Source organism: Diplotaxodon limnothrissa, linkage group LG18, assembly GCF_057381915.1.
Source record: "Diplotaxodon limnothrissa isolate DT_005_m linkage group LG18, D_limnothrissa_male_GT1.1, whole genome shotgun sequence".
NCBI lineage: Eukaryota > Metazoa > Chordata > Actinopteri > Cichliformes > Cichlidae > Diplotaxodon > Diplotaxodon limnothrissa.
This window is the reverse complement of record NC_140613.1, coordinates 22,379,899-22,392,738: the sequence shown is the minus strand read 5'-3', so window position 1 is coordinate 22,392,738 and position 12,840 is coordinate 22,379,899. Positions and strand designations below refer to the sequence as shown.

The following is a 12,840-nucleotide window of genomic DNA, read 5'->3' as shown; positions in this document are numbered from 1 at the left end:
CCGATGGATGGATGGATAGATAGATAGATAGATAGATAGATAGATAGATAGATAGATAGATAGATAGATAGATAGATAGATGTCTCCCTGTGCTCTTCTCTCTAAAGAAGGAAAGGGTAATTGGACAGTCCTCTCTAAGTACAGAGCGCTCCCTCCAGAGGCCTGTTTCCTTTTTCAAGCCTACCAACCTGCACCGTAGGTCCATAAAAGTACAAGACTGAAACTGAGTGCATATGAGGATTATGGATATTAAAGAATAATAACAGGAGAGCTATACTTTGTACTACCCATAAACTAATCCCACAGACGAGGAATATCGTGATCACATTTTAAATGCTACAATCTGATGGCATCCACAGTATTATTTATTTATTTTATTGAAGCTTTATCAGGACGAAATGTAAAACTGCACCTTATGACAGTGACCTCTAGGAAACAGTAATCTGTTGGACCATCTGGCCTGAAGTCAAACAATAATTCAGACACGATGACCTTGGCTGCCGTAAATTCTTGTTGTGTTAAAAGATGGCATTATGGATTACCCCGGTTGTAGGACAGTGGGATTAGGTGAAGAAAGTCACGTAATGCATCCCAGTCCCCGATGACCTTAAAATCCAGTCCCAATCAAAACAAACTTGTCCGCACGATTCACTGGGTGGCTTTCCTTTTGCTATGTTTTGTAGGTGAAAGGCTATCGTGTGTACTACACCATGGATCCGTCCCGGCCTATAAACGAGTGGCAGATTCATAACGTCCAGGATAGTGTGCTCACTACCATTCAGAACCTGGTAACCTCAGAGACCTACACCATCCAGGTCCTCGCCTTCACCTCCGTTGGGGACGGACCCTTCTCAGACCCCGTCCACGTTAAAGTCTTGCGTGGAGGTTAGTGCGCGACCGTGCATCGACATAATCATCGGTAGACGTTCGTGAAAGAGAATAAATTTAGCCCGCATGCTAGTGCATTGATAACGGCTAAGTAGCCATTTGCATTTACTTATGTGTGGATGAGTAATGGTTATTTTTTCAGACGAGCATGTGCAGCAGAGCACAAATGAGTAAGTACTCGTGATTATGTGCAAGTATACAAACCGCTCAGGAGCTTATTCGAGGAGCTTATGTAAAGTTTGAGTAGCAAGCCACTGTGAAAGTTTGACCTGTCAGAACATATGACTTCTTCAAAGTGAATAAATTCTACCAGCCGGGACCGAAGTGTGGAGATTTATGTGAAGGAAACAGGGATTAACAGCGAGAAATATCCCTCATGCCCCGGTGCTGATTGTGTCACCGTGACAGCTCCTGAGAAGCTGCTAGGTTTATATGATGGGAGGTGAAAAGAGATGACAAAATAAAAAAAACTGCGACGGTATTGCTGGTTAAATTTCTGTGGCACTTTTACTTCTGCTCCACTTTTAGTCTCTAACAGTTTCTGACACATAAAGAAATGAAAGTATATGTAAGAATCTGATTTATGATTAGATGTTTAAGGGTTAGTACTTAAATGATTAGTAATTAGGTTGGGTTTAAGTACATTTTTTAAAACCTTTGTCTAAATTGAAGTCTTTCTAGCACAATTACCAATAATAATGATGAATACATTATCAAAAAAATATTCATTGCATTTGAATGACTCAATGAAACAGAGTTATACATATAATAAATAATCTTTATGAATAGGGCAAAGCCAAGTATTAGCACTGCTGTAAGCCAAGGTCTTATTTGAGTGTGTTTTGTCCTGTTCCCTGCAGTCCCTGGCCAGCCAAGCAAGTTTAAAGTGGGTAAAGTGACAGACACGAGCATAGAGCTGACCTGGGAGCCTGTCCACAACAAAGAGAAAATCGTCAACTATGAGCTCCTCTACAAACCTGTCAAGTTTGGCAGCTTGGTAAGACCTCTTAGTCTGTTTTTTTAATAAATCCACCTGCTGAGTGGATTTCTTATCAAGACAAAGGCTTGAAAGGGAGATAAAAGAAGATTTTTTAAAAGATTAACCCCAAAGTCCTGCACCCTTGTGTCTAGTGGTCGCACTCTCGGTCAACTTCTCTTCTCCAGCTCTTCTCTAATGTCTCTCTTTTTACTCTTCTCATCTCCCCCCCTCCCTCATCGTCGCACCTCTCTGCTCCCCTCTCTTCTCTCTCGCAGGAGAAGCTGACCTTCGGGCCCAGGAATTCTTACACTGTGGAGGGTCTCAAAGCGAACACCGAGTACTCCTTCTCCCTGGCTGCCATCTCAAGCAAAGGCATCGGCGCTTTCACTAACGAACTGGTGCAGAGGACATCACAAGCCAGTACGTCTCGACTGAGCCGGATTCACACAGTGTTCCTGCACACACCAACGCATATCCCACAAATTCAAATTCTATTGTGTTTATTTATTTATTTATTTAATGTATTGTGCCGCGAATATCTTGGAAACATTTTGTCCTCCAAACGCTCTCACACACAGCTCGTAGCGGTACATTTCCCTCAGCTCCCGGCCTGGTAAAACCTGGAAGCCGTCTCTGCATCTCTCCATGTGTCTCGTTTATCAACCCATACGTCCAGCCCCACCCCCTCCTCCAACCCATCCATCTCTGTTTGACCGTGCCTTTCTTCCACCCCTCAGCCTCTCTCTTTCTCGCACAGCCAAAACATCATGACAGATGGAGATGGAGCACCGATTAATGTTTCACTCTTCCTTTCCTTTGCCCTCTTTTCACTCTTTCCACTCTATCAGTGTCTAATGTCTTTGAAAGGGTGCAACTGTCTGCCACTTATTGGCTAGCAGCCAGTGGTCAGGAGCATTAAAGGATGGCGGGTAGCCTGCTATGTTGACAGGTAAGTGCTGGCCAGTCTGTATTTTACCCACGCTGAGCTTAGATTCTCTCCCTTGTCTCCTTTTCTCTGATTTCTTTGGGTTTTTTTCTATTTTTGTGCAATCACTCTTAGCCAATAAGAGTTAAATGAGTTCCACCATTTTGTTCTGACACCAAGTTATTTCATATCTGCTCTCAAGAAAGGATAACAGAAAAATGGTACAAGGAAAAGAATTTATAAAGTCGATATGAAAAGCCCCGCAGTTCACCGCGCCGTTTTCCTTTAAGTGGTAAGTACTTGCAGTCACCCATCAGACTGCGTTTAGTGGGGTTCTCTTCTCTCTTTACTCCCAAACGGAAAGAGTAACCAAGGTTGTGTACCAGAGGATGTTGGGGGGGGGGGTGATATTTGGAAAAAGGGAAGGTGCTAGATAAGCAGACTATTTCATGCAGCAGAATTAATTTCCCAGGGAGGTTATGTGCGCTTTCTTATCGCCAAGCTTTGGTGCACATCTAGATTGTCCCCCGAGGCCAACAGAACAGTGGCTGTATGGCTGAGTGGATAGATACTTGAACCTGTCAGCCATGACTATTACACTCCCACACACACACGCACAAGCCTGGACCTCGGACATGCCCGCCTTTGTTTGTGTGTGTGTGTCTTACTTAAATGACATTATATTGGTTGAGCTATATCTGTGATTCGTAAATCTGTGGTGTCTTTTCGTGATTTCTGTTTCTGCACTCATGTCTGTGACAGTAAATATCCAAGCCTCTGTCTGATTCAGTGTCTGCAATTCATCATTCTAGCTTGACTTTCAATTTCCTGTCTTAGCTCCTTTTTTCCCCTCCGGGATCTCAGATTTTGTTTTGTGTTTTTTTTTTCTTTTGTTTTTTTCTCCTTTACCTGCCTCCTAAATCCTTTCAGCACCGTATGAGATCTGGTTTAGTGGTTTGTTTGTTTTTTTTTTTTATCTCCTGCTGCGATGTGTAAGACCTTTCTCTAGTCAGCCACAGTGAAAAATCTCACACCACCCTACCGTCTTGAGGACTCGAGGATTAGCCGGCTGGTCATGTGAAATGTATACATGTGTCTGTGCTGTCGTGCAGCTAGCTGTGCATCCCCATTTTTTTGAAAGAGAACAGACAGTTATCTGTTTTTCATTCATAAATCTCGAGCCTTTTTTGGCACTACCTATAGCCAGGGGATAAGATATAATCATTGACTGCTGGATGCACATTCTCCTTGTGTATAATTAAGTTGTCAACTTAGGGTCGATACTCTTGTCTCTGGTTTATTTCATTAGGCTCTCAGGCTAACATTATGCTTTTACATTATGTGGTTGCTCCCCCTTTTTTTGCCCAATTCAGGTTTGTCCCAGTGTTATCTCTTTCAGTTCAGTTTACCTTAGTTTCTCATTGTTTCCTTTTTTATCCTTATCTCCTGTCCTTTTGCTTGTATTTTCCCTTCTCCCGGGTCGTCTCTCCTAAACTCTTTGCCAATTGCCCTGCTTGCCCTTTGTCCAATCAGAGCCCTCAGCCGCACCAGAGGGTGTGTCCTGCGAGAGTGCCAGCTCCACCTCGCTGAGAGTAAGTTGGGGGCCTCCTCCAATGGAGGGCCAGAATGGCGAGTTGGCAGGTTATGAGCTGAGATACCAGAAAGTTTCTGGGGCAGGAGGTGGAGGTCTGGGTCCGGAGGTGAAAGACCTTCCTATCCCGGCCCAGCAGGGGCAGACAGTGGTAGAGGGGCTGGAGAAATGGAGTTGGTACAACATCACTATTGCAGCCTCCACCGCAGAGGGGACTGGACCCAGCAGCCCTGCTGTGCTCTGCAGAACAGACGAGGACGGTGAGCGTGAGAGCCGCAGATCAGACCTAAACGTTATTGACTGCTAAGTTGATTATTTACTGGCTAGAACTTTGGTCACTTAATTAATTCCACACGTGTGCTCAGTTCCCGGCGCAGCCCCTCGTCAGGTGGATGTCCAGCCGCTGAACTCCTCGGCTCTCCGAGTCACGTGGCGCCCAGTGTTGCCACGGTTACGGCAAGGCCAGATCCGTGGCTACCAGGTGCATTTCAGCCAGGCAGAGAGCGGTGAATCACGCAACCTTCCCCGGATCAAAGACCTCTTATTGGACGAGTCTCAGGTGACAGCATAGCTAAATATATAAATGATTAAATGGTGTTCATTTGTTATATTCATCCTCCCTTTCTCCTCCGCTCCTTTGACTCACTCCTTCTCTCATCCGTCTCGGCTGCCTGTGGGGTGTGTCTCGTCTGTGGGATAAGATGGAGGAGGATGACGCGACTCAATATGTGAGTGCAGACTACCCGTCCTCTTCTCATTATAAATGAACCAATTATTAATGCATACAGCGCTATGCTGCTAATAGACCACAGATTTAATTATCAACTCTTATGTAAGTTTTCTTCTTTTCTTTTTTTTTTTGCTGATGCACAGTTCTTCCCCAAAAAAGGGGAATAAATCAATAAATAGTGTCTTTTTTTTCTAAGATTGAAAGGAGTGAGTTTGCAGTATTTGATGGTGGTATTTTGTGTTTTCTCCCGCAGGAGCTGATTTTAGGAGATCTGAAAGCAGAGACTTTGTACTCTGTCTCTGTGGCAGCATACACCACCAAAGGGGATGGAGCACACAGCAAAGCCAAGCTGGTGCAGACCCCGGGGATTGGTAAGCATATGTCAAGTATACATTTCAGTGCCCCAGATTTAGTAGCATACTCAAGAATTGATCGTACAGTAAGCTGCGCCAGGAGATGGCAATAAATAAGCCGACAATCAATTCTAATTCTTCTGTATTTGCGTGATATATGTTTATCTCTATTCATTTTCTTTTTTTCTGCTGCCTACGCTGTTGTCTGCAGTGCCTGGTCCCCCCTCCCTTTGGGTGCGTCTGGGATCGAGCCCGTCAGTTGTGGTGCGGTGGGCTCCTCCGCTGGAATGCTCTGATAGCCGGGGGGCCCCGGTAGAAATCCAGGGCTACCGCCTACAGTTTGGCCTGAAGAATAGCTCTTTAGACACCACGGTGGATTTCACAAATCGTGTGAGAAACTTCACTGCGAGAGACCTCTCCCCAGGCTCCTCCTACATCTTTGTGCTCGCCGCAAAGAGCCGAGCAGGCTATGGAGATGTAGTCCAGCAGGAAATAACAGTCCCTATTTTTCCTCCCGTGGGATACCCCAAAATATCTGACTTTGTTAATGTCACTTGCTGCTCCCTGCAGTTGTCCTGGCTGCCCCCAACCCCAGAGGAGAGCAACGGTGTGATTACAGAGTACACTCTAGCCTACAAAGAGGCTGCACACACCCAACCCTCTGCTGACCCTGGCCCCTCCGCTTTTCCAACCCCCTTTGCTCGTCCACGGCTGATAGCGCTACCAGCAAGTGAGTCGAGCTACACCATCCTGGGCCTCAATCACAGCAAAGCTTACGAGGTGCAGCTCAGAGCCCACAACAAGGCAGGGCCGGGCCCCTTCAGCCCACTACTGGTGCACCTCACCCTGTCCTTGGAAACAGGTAGGGCTGGCCTCCGGCCTCAGGAACACCTTTCTAAGCGCTGGTTCAACTTCACATCTCCCCTTACTGTGGATTTCACTCCAAAAACACTAAACCTAATGAAGTCTGGGCCAGTTCTTACAGGTCTGCCTCTCACCAGTGCACCTCAGAGAGGATGAGAACTGCAAAGTGCGGGACACAACTACTCTCCCCAATCTCCTCCACTCACTCACTTATACCTTCATCACCTACCCTTCACCACCAATGGAAGCAGGCTGAATGTTAATGGATGTTTGCTTCAAGAGCACTGCTTATCACAAACCCTCAGGTAAACGTCAATACAGGGCTCGGATATACAGTATCTAATAGCGAAGGTAAGTGTTCGGTCTGATTTGAAGCGAAAACCGGCGTCTGGCGCTGTATCTGCAGGTAAGCTTTTTTTATCTGATAGACCTTCACTACCACCTTTTCCAAAGGCTTTGCTGAAGTCTGAGTCTAACAAACACAACCTTACACTCTAACAACGTGGCATGTCACATTTCTGCAGCCAGTCTGTCTCTTACTTGTACTTATTACTCTTGCCATCCACTTTCCTCATCACCTGCCTATCCTCCTAACCATCATGTCTTTCCCCCTCCTCATCAACTGACCGGGCTGTTCTCCATTTTTACAGGTCGAGAAAAGCAGAGGACGCCGCGATTTTAATAAAACGCTTCATCACGAGTGACTCTCTGCCTGTTTGTTTCTTCACTTCCCAGATGTGCCGAGGAATTTTTCGGTCAATCTGGCCACTGAGACCAGCGTTCTTCTTACCTGGGAGTTTCCAGAGACTAGCAACCCCTATCGCTTTACTGTATGTTGAATGGCACGTGCAGTGCCTCATTGTGTTATGTAAAACTCTAATGTTTTAACATCTGTGGGATCCTTAAGATTATAATACTCAGCTTTATTTGGGTCAAGTTTTTGGAAATTATAGAGTGCATTTTAAATAGCAAGAGTTAATTACAGATCAGCACATTGTAGGACAAACAACATCTCAGACATGCAGAAAAAATGTATGACAGGAAAGAGGATAGAAACTATTTAAATAAAGCGTGAAATACTGAGTAACACAGATCTAATAAAAATGTATAAAATTAATATATAAAAAGAACACAAATAAAAAGCAAAACAGGCAATATTTTTTTAAATCCAAGATTGATCAAATAAAAAATGTGAAATTTAAAAACACTTATGAGCTGCTGACTCATTTTTAAAATATTTTTAGCATGCATGACCCCGACACAATAATACACCCACAGATCTACCCACAGGCATTCATGTGGAATTTCTCTGGACTATGAGAAGTTCAATTAAACTGAGCATTTACTGAATATAGCAAAATCCATCTACCAACACTTTAAAGTGCACTTATTAGCTCATTTATTGAATCCAGAAAAGAGGTTTACTGGGATTATATCCCTTGCTAATAACTGACTAGGTTTACTAACTCCTAGTTTACACTGGTCCTGGCTAAGAATAGTTTAGCACACATTCCTCCAATAAAACGTCAGAAAGGGCATCTGGTATAAAAAAAAATAAAAAAAAAACTAAATCTGCCGAAGTGAATGTGCAGAGCCCCCCGCTGTGATGACCCCTTGGGAGCAGCTGAACGGAATTTTAGTTCAAACTCTCAAACAAACCCATCAAAAAACTTTATTCAGGGCATTTTACAAATGTTCCTTAATTTAGTTCTATAGCATTAAATGACTATTTAAACAGCACACAACATAAAGATTAGCTTCACCAACTCTTTCCCACCCTTCAGGTTGAATATAACCGTCAGAAAATGGAGGTGGACGCTCGCTTGAGAAAGGCAGTCATCCCAAACCTTCAGCCTAACACGAGCTACGACTTTAAAATCACTGCTCCTGAGGGGAACCCTGGAGGCCTTCGCCATCGCATCTCTGCTAAGACATCCCCAACGATCACCATCCGCCGCCCTGAGATCGACCGCACTCGTGACTCCGAGACCACCGTGACGCTTATCTTGCCATCACTGGAGAATCGCAGTCCCATCAAGTAAGGCTGAAAGACTGAGCCTTAGATGCTCTTACAGGCCTTGAAAACGTTGTCATGTCATATAGGGGTGACAGTCATCTGACTTGCTGTGTTCAAGTCTGGTGATTACAGTCACAGTAACAGTATGGGGCACTGATGATAACAGTACATGACTGCTCTAAAGTGAAAATAGTTACAGACAGTTTGCTATTGTGCAACTGCAGCTGTTGTTATGTTGTTTGTCCTCTTGCACTCCTACAGGAATATTTATGTTGTTGTGGTTCCGCTGCGAAGGCCCCGCGGCGTCATCAGACACCTCAAGAGTCCAGACGAAATGGACCTAGAGGAGGTGAGAACCACAACAATAACAGCACCCACTGATGTCTGAGCCTGCGAGGAGGAAAAGACCTATAAACACACACAATCCTATCTCTGAGAACTCCTGGCAACGCTTACCCTTTTTAATTCAATATCAGTCTTTAAACATTAGTCACAGTTATTGGAGCGACTTATTTTGCTTGTCTGTGTCTTTTCTCTCTTTCTCTTTCTTTCTTTTAGCTGTTAAAAGACATCAGTCAAAGGCAGAAGGATACTCGACAGCAGAAGCAGGTGGACTTGCGCCGGGCTTACATCACAGCCCGTTTCACACCTGCCATCCTGCCGGCTTTCTTCACCCTGGGGGACCAGCTGGACTATGGCGGCTTTGAGAACCGAGCTCTAGAGCCAGGGCAGGAGTACGTCTTCTTCATTCTGGCTGAGCTGAACTCCACATCCGGGGTATGAAAGACACTACTTTACATGTCTTTTCCCTGTTTGTTTTTTTTAAACTGCTCCCACATTCCAGGCTGTCCGCGTTTCTCTCCTGCAGGCTGTCACTATACATTGTAATCAATACGGCCGAGCTGCTAAAACAATAAAATGCCCATCAGTCAAAGTGTTGTAAGCAAAAGGCAATAACCCTCACATACTTCCATCACCACTGCTAATAAAGAGTGAGTGTACCCGCTGTGGCAGTGGAAGAAATATTGCCTCATGCACCCCTGCTATGTATGTGCATTCAAACTGGAATAGACATAAATATACAACTTAAAATTAGACTAGGGTCTTTATATTAGATTTTTTTCATTATTGGATCCCTTCTAGCTCAGGGGATGCTCTTCCAAACTTCTGCAGAACTAATAAAAAGCAACAGTTCGAGCAACAGTAAGGTTAGGTACATTTTTTTGAGCTACTGTCTAAAATGCTGAGGAAAAATAAAGGCACAAATGCCTGCACATTATATGACTGATCACAATTATACGGACATGTTTTCAGTCTAATGCAATCCACTGCAACAGCTCAGCAATAATGCAAACACTGACCCTGTTTTACTTTTGCAAAAAAAAATGAAAAACCTGAGGGAGAAAACAAACGATTCGACTCTACACTTACTTCTCTGTGTCATAGTCTTTAGAATGACATGACAAAAAGAGCAAGAGAATGAAGGCCGATAAATAAATATTTGCCAAAATACATCAAAAGAGTGTTAAATAAATTTTAAAAATAACCAGTCTTATCATCGGTATTTTCACTACGGGAGCAGGATGGATGAGAAGCAGTATTTTGAATGGCACAAATCAAACAGAGATGCATTGGAGTGAAGATCTCACTCAGCCTGAAGAATGTGGGGATTTGTTGTGAGGAAACACCAGGCTCAGGTTTTCAGGTTCTCTCCAGTTTTCCTGGTGATCCTAATCCACACCTGCTGCAGTAATCCACAGAGATAGAGAGTGCATCAAATTGGAATTTAGTCTCAGGTGTTCACGGTAGACCAAAGTAAAACACAAAACAATAAAATGCCCTTTTTTGTTACTGCCTGTCCACAATTTTGTGATCATCTTCTTCTGTGGTGTTTTTTCGTTTATGTTTTTTTTTTACAGAAGATGTACGTGGCCAGCCCGTACACAGACCGCGTGATTGCCCCGGACTCAGACCCGCAGCCATTCGATGCAGGTGACGGTCTGATCTGGGTGGTTGGACCAGTCCTGGCTGTAGTCTTCATCATCTGCATCGTTATCGCCATCCTCCTGTACAAAAAGTGAGTGGGATGGACTTCATAAAAATAAAATGTCAAATTTTCCAACCATGACGCTAACTCACACTCTTGGTCACACTGGGTAAATGCCACAGCAGCTTTGATTATGACTCTTCAAGGATAAGACTGACTTTAGTCAAAACTTTTCACAATGACATCAAACTCCATGAAATGCGCAGAAATCTTTTCATGTGTTTCAGCCTCGCTGTTTGTGAATATTCATTCTAACTGAATATGTCAATCTTTGAAGATGTCCCACACATATAATACATTATATATTTAGTAGGGGTGCAACGATACACAAAATTCACGGTTCGGTTCAATACTTTGGTGTCACGGTTCGATATTTTCTCGATACAAAATAAAATGTTCATGCATTTTTAATTTGTCATTTATTAAAATTATAAATATATATTTTAACTCAAAAGTAAGTTTTTAAATTTAACCCTAACCCTTGTGCGTGTTTTTTATTTTGACAGCGAATGCGCACCTGTGGACCACTTATGTGCAGCCCTGGTTATTTAGCTCATCATATCGCAGCCACAGAAATTATTTTGTCCATGAAACCATAAAGCTGCACTTTCTTTTTGCCTTATAGTCTGATTTGTCATAACTTCTCCGTTTTGTGGTAAGCTTTTCTTTGGCTGTCACTTCTTCACCCTGACCTGTCTTATTTGGCTCAGCAGAATTGAAATATAAATCCTGCTGCTTTTACACATGCACTCACATAAGCTCAGCGATTCTCTGCACGATCAACCTCTCACATGTTTAAGCTTGCTGCGGGAGATTTCACTTGTCATGTTTGCGTGGTAAGCTAACGATTAATAAGACAATGTCAGAGGAATTGGTGCGCAAATTATCATCACTCACAGATCAGTACTGTCGCTCTCTATACACAGTTCACGCGATTGCAAAGTGAAAGCAAAAAACAAGCGCAAATTCAAATGCGATTTCAATATGTCACATATTGACAGTGGATCACCGATGCCAATGACATAATTACCCAGCTACATTTCCGAAAGAATGCAAAAGCATTGACATATATTTTTCCTTCCTATGATAGGCCGACGGGCAGGGCAGAGATAGATTTTGGTAGCCCGACTGGAAAAATCTCTAGCCCCAGGACGTCAGGCTAGCGATTTTGCGAGCCCTGTATCTGATTGAGGAATCACTCATCTTTGGAAAAGAGAGTTTATTACAGAGAAATGGCTCTTTCCAAAATAACAGCTATACTATCCGCTTCTTCTGGGCTATATTCTCAGCAGCATATTAAACATATCAGGTCCCCATAAGGAGAATCATGTGCTAACAGCTGTCTAAATGACTCGGGTAAAGTTTGTAGCATGCATGCTTGTTGTTTTTGTCTTTGCACTAGGATGATGTTGGCATAAATGTGCAGTCATATTCGTTGTGTTCCCACTAGTGCTTTCAGGTTAACCTCGTTAAAATGACCTTAACGCCACAACACGGCAAATCTCCGTTAACGAGCTACCCCTGATAGCCCGTGCATGGGGCTAGACAGCCAACACTTAACGAGCTAACTGCGCTAACACGCTAGCTCCCACCCATGTAATTGAGCATTGCGTGGCACATCCAACATACTGTTTTACTTTAGTCCATGACTCGCTTACCTTCAGGGTCATACGTCACATGAAAACCAAAATAATTCCAAACGCCAGATCTGAATGAGGGGGGGAGGTTCAATTTGCCATGTTGCAAGGAGAGCTTAACTTCTGTCTTGCTAGCTTGCCCTGCGCTCTTCCTTCTGACTATGCTGTCTGTGTGGAGCGCTCAGTGGATCTGCGCTCGACAGTGCAGCCTAGGCGGAGTAGTCGAACGCAGATTCACTGAGCGCTCCACACAGACAGCATCGTCAGAAGGAAAGTTGATAAAATAAATTACAAATGTTGTATTGTTCGATACATATGCGTACCGAACCGAAAGCACTGTATCGAACGGTTCAATATCGATACGAATATCATTGCACCCCTAATATTTAGGGACTGTATTTTTTGGCAAACAAATATGTGTCAGCGACTATTTACAGCAACTAGAGTAAAATACATTTGTGGTTGCTAGTGAGTATTTACAGCAGCGCAATTATGCGTCAAAACTCGAGTCAAGATAAACGACGGTGCCATTACTTATCATCCATGTTCCAGCTGCGCCCGTGTGGCTCACTGATGGGTTTTAGACAGTGCAGCAACATTAAGCATACACACTCAGGTACTATGCTTATATCCTTGTTGCACCTCCTGCTGTTATACTCTTCCACGACAGCTCAACATTCACCAAATTCTCTATGAATTTGGAAATTTTGTTCATTCCTCAGACAGCCATCAAGCAGTCTGACCCTGCTGTAAGCCTGTGATATCTGCTGCAAGCCTTCAAGCATTTGAATGCTAATGCAAAATATTGA

At 43.7% G+C, this 12,840-nt stretch overlaps 1 protein-coding gene across 1 annotated transcript in view; it reads left to right on the top strand.

Moving 5' to 3' along the window:
- LOC146613591 (receptor-type tyrosine-protein phosphatase S-like) overlaps positions 1 to 12,840 on the top strand; it is a 71,027-nt gene that overhangs the window by 43,524 nt on the left and 14,663 nt on the right. Inside the window, exons 10-22 of the mRNA XM_085378136.1 lie at positions 684 to 885; positions 1,749 to 1,885; positions 2,143 to 2,287; positions 4,326 to 4,643; positions 4,749 to 4,942; positions 5,085 to 5,111; positions 5,367 to 5,484; positions 5,678 to 6,328; positions 7,066 to 7,160; positions 8,115 to 8,368; positions 8,609 to 8,696; positions 8,906 to 9,124; positions 10,267 to 10,424. Coding sequence (XP_085234262.1) covers positions 684 to 885; positions 1,749 to 1,885; positions 2,143 to 2,287; positions 4,326 to 4,643; positions 4,749 to 4,942; positions 5,085 to 5,111; positions 5,367 to 5,484; positions 5,678 to 6,328; positions 7,066 to 7,160; positions 8,115 to 8,368; positions 8,609 to 8,696; positions 8,906 to 9,124; positions 10,267 to 10,424 — 2,606 coding nt within the window. The remainder of the gene's footprint in view (positions 1 to 683; positions 886 to 1,748; positions 1,886 to 2,142; positions 2,288 to 4,325; positions 4,644 to 4,748; positions 4,943 to 5,084; positions 5,112 to 5,366; positions 5,485 to 5,677; positions 6,329 to 7,065; positions 7,161 to 8,114; positions 8,369 to 8,608; positions 8,697 to 8,905; positions 9,125 to 10,266; positions 10,425 to 12,840) is intronic.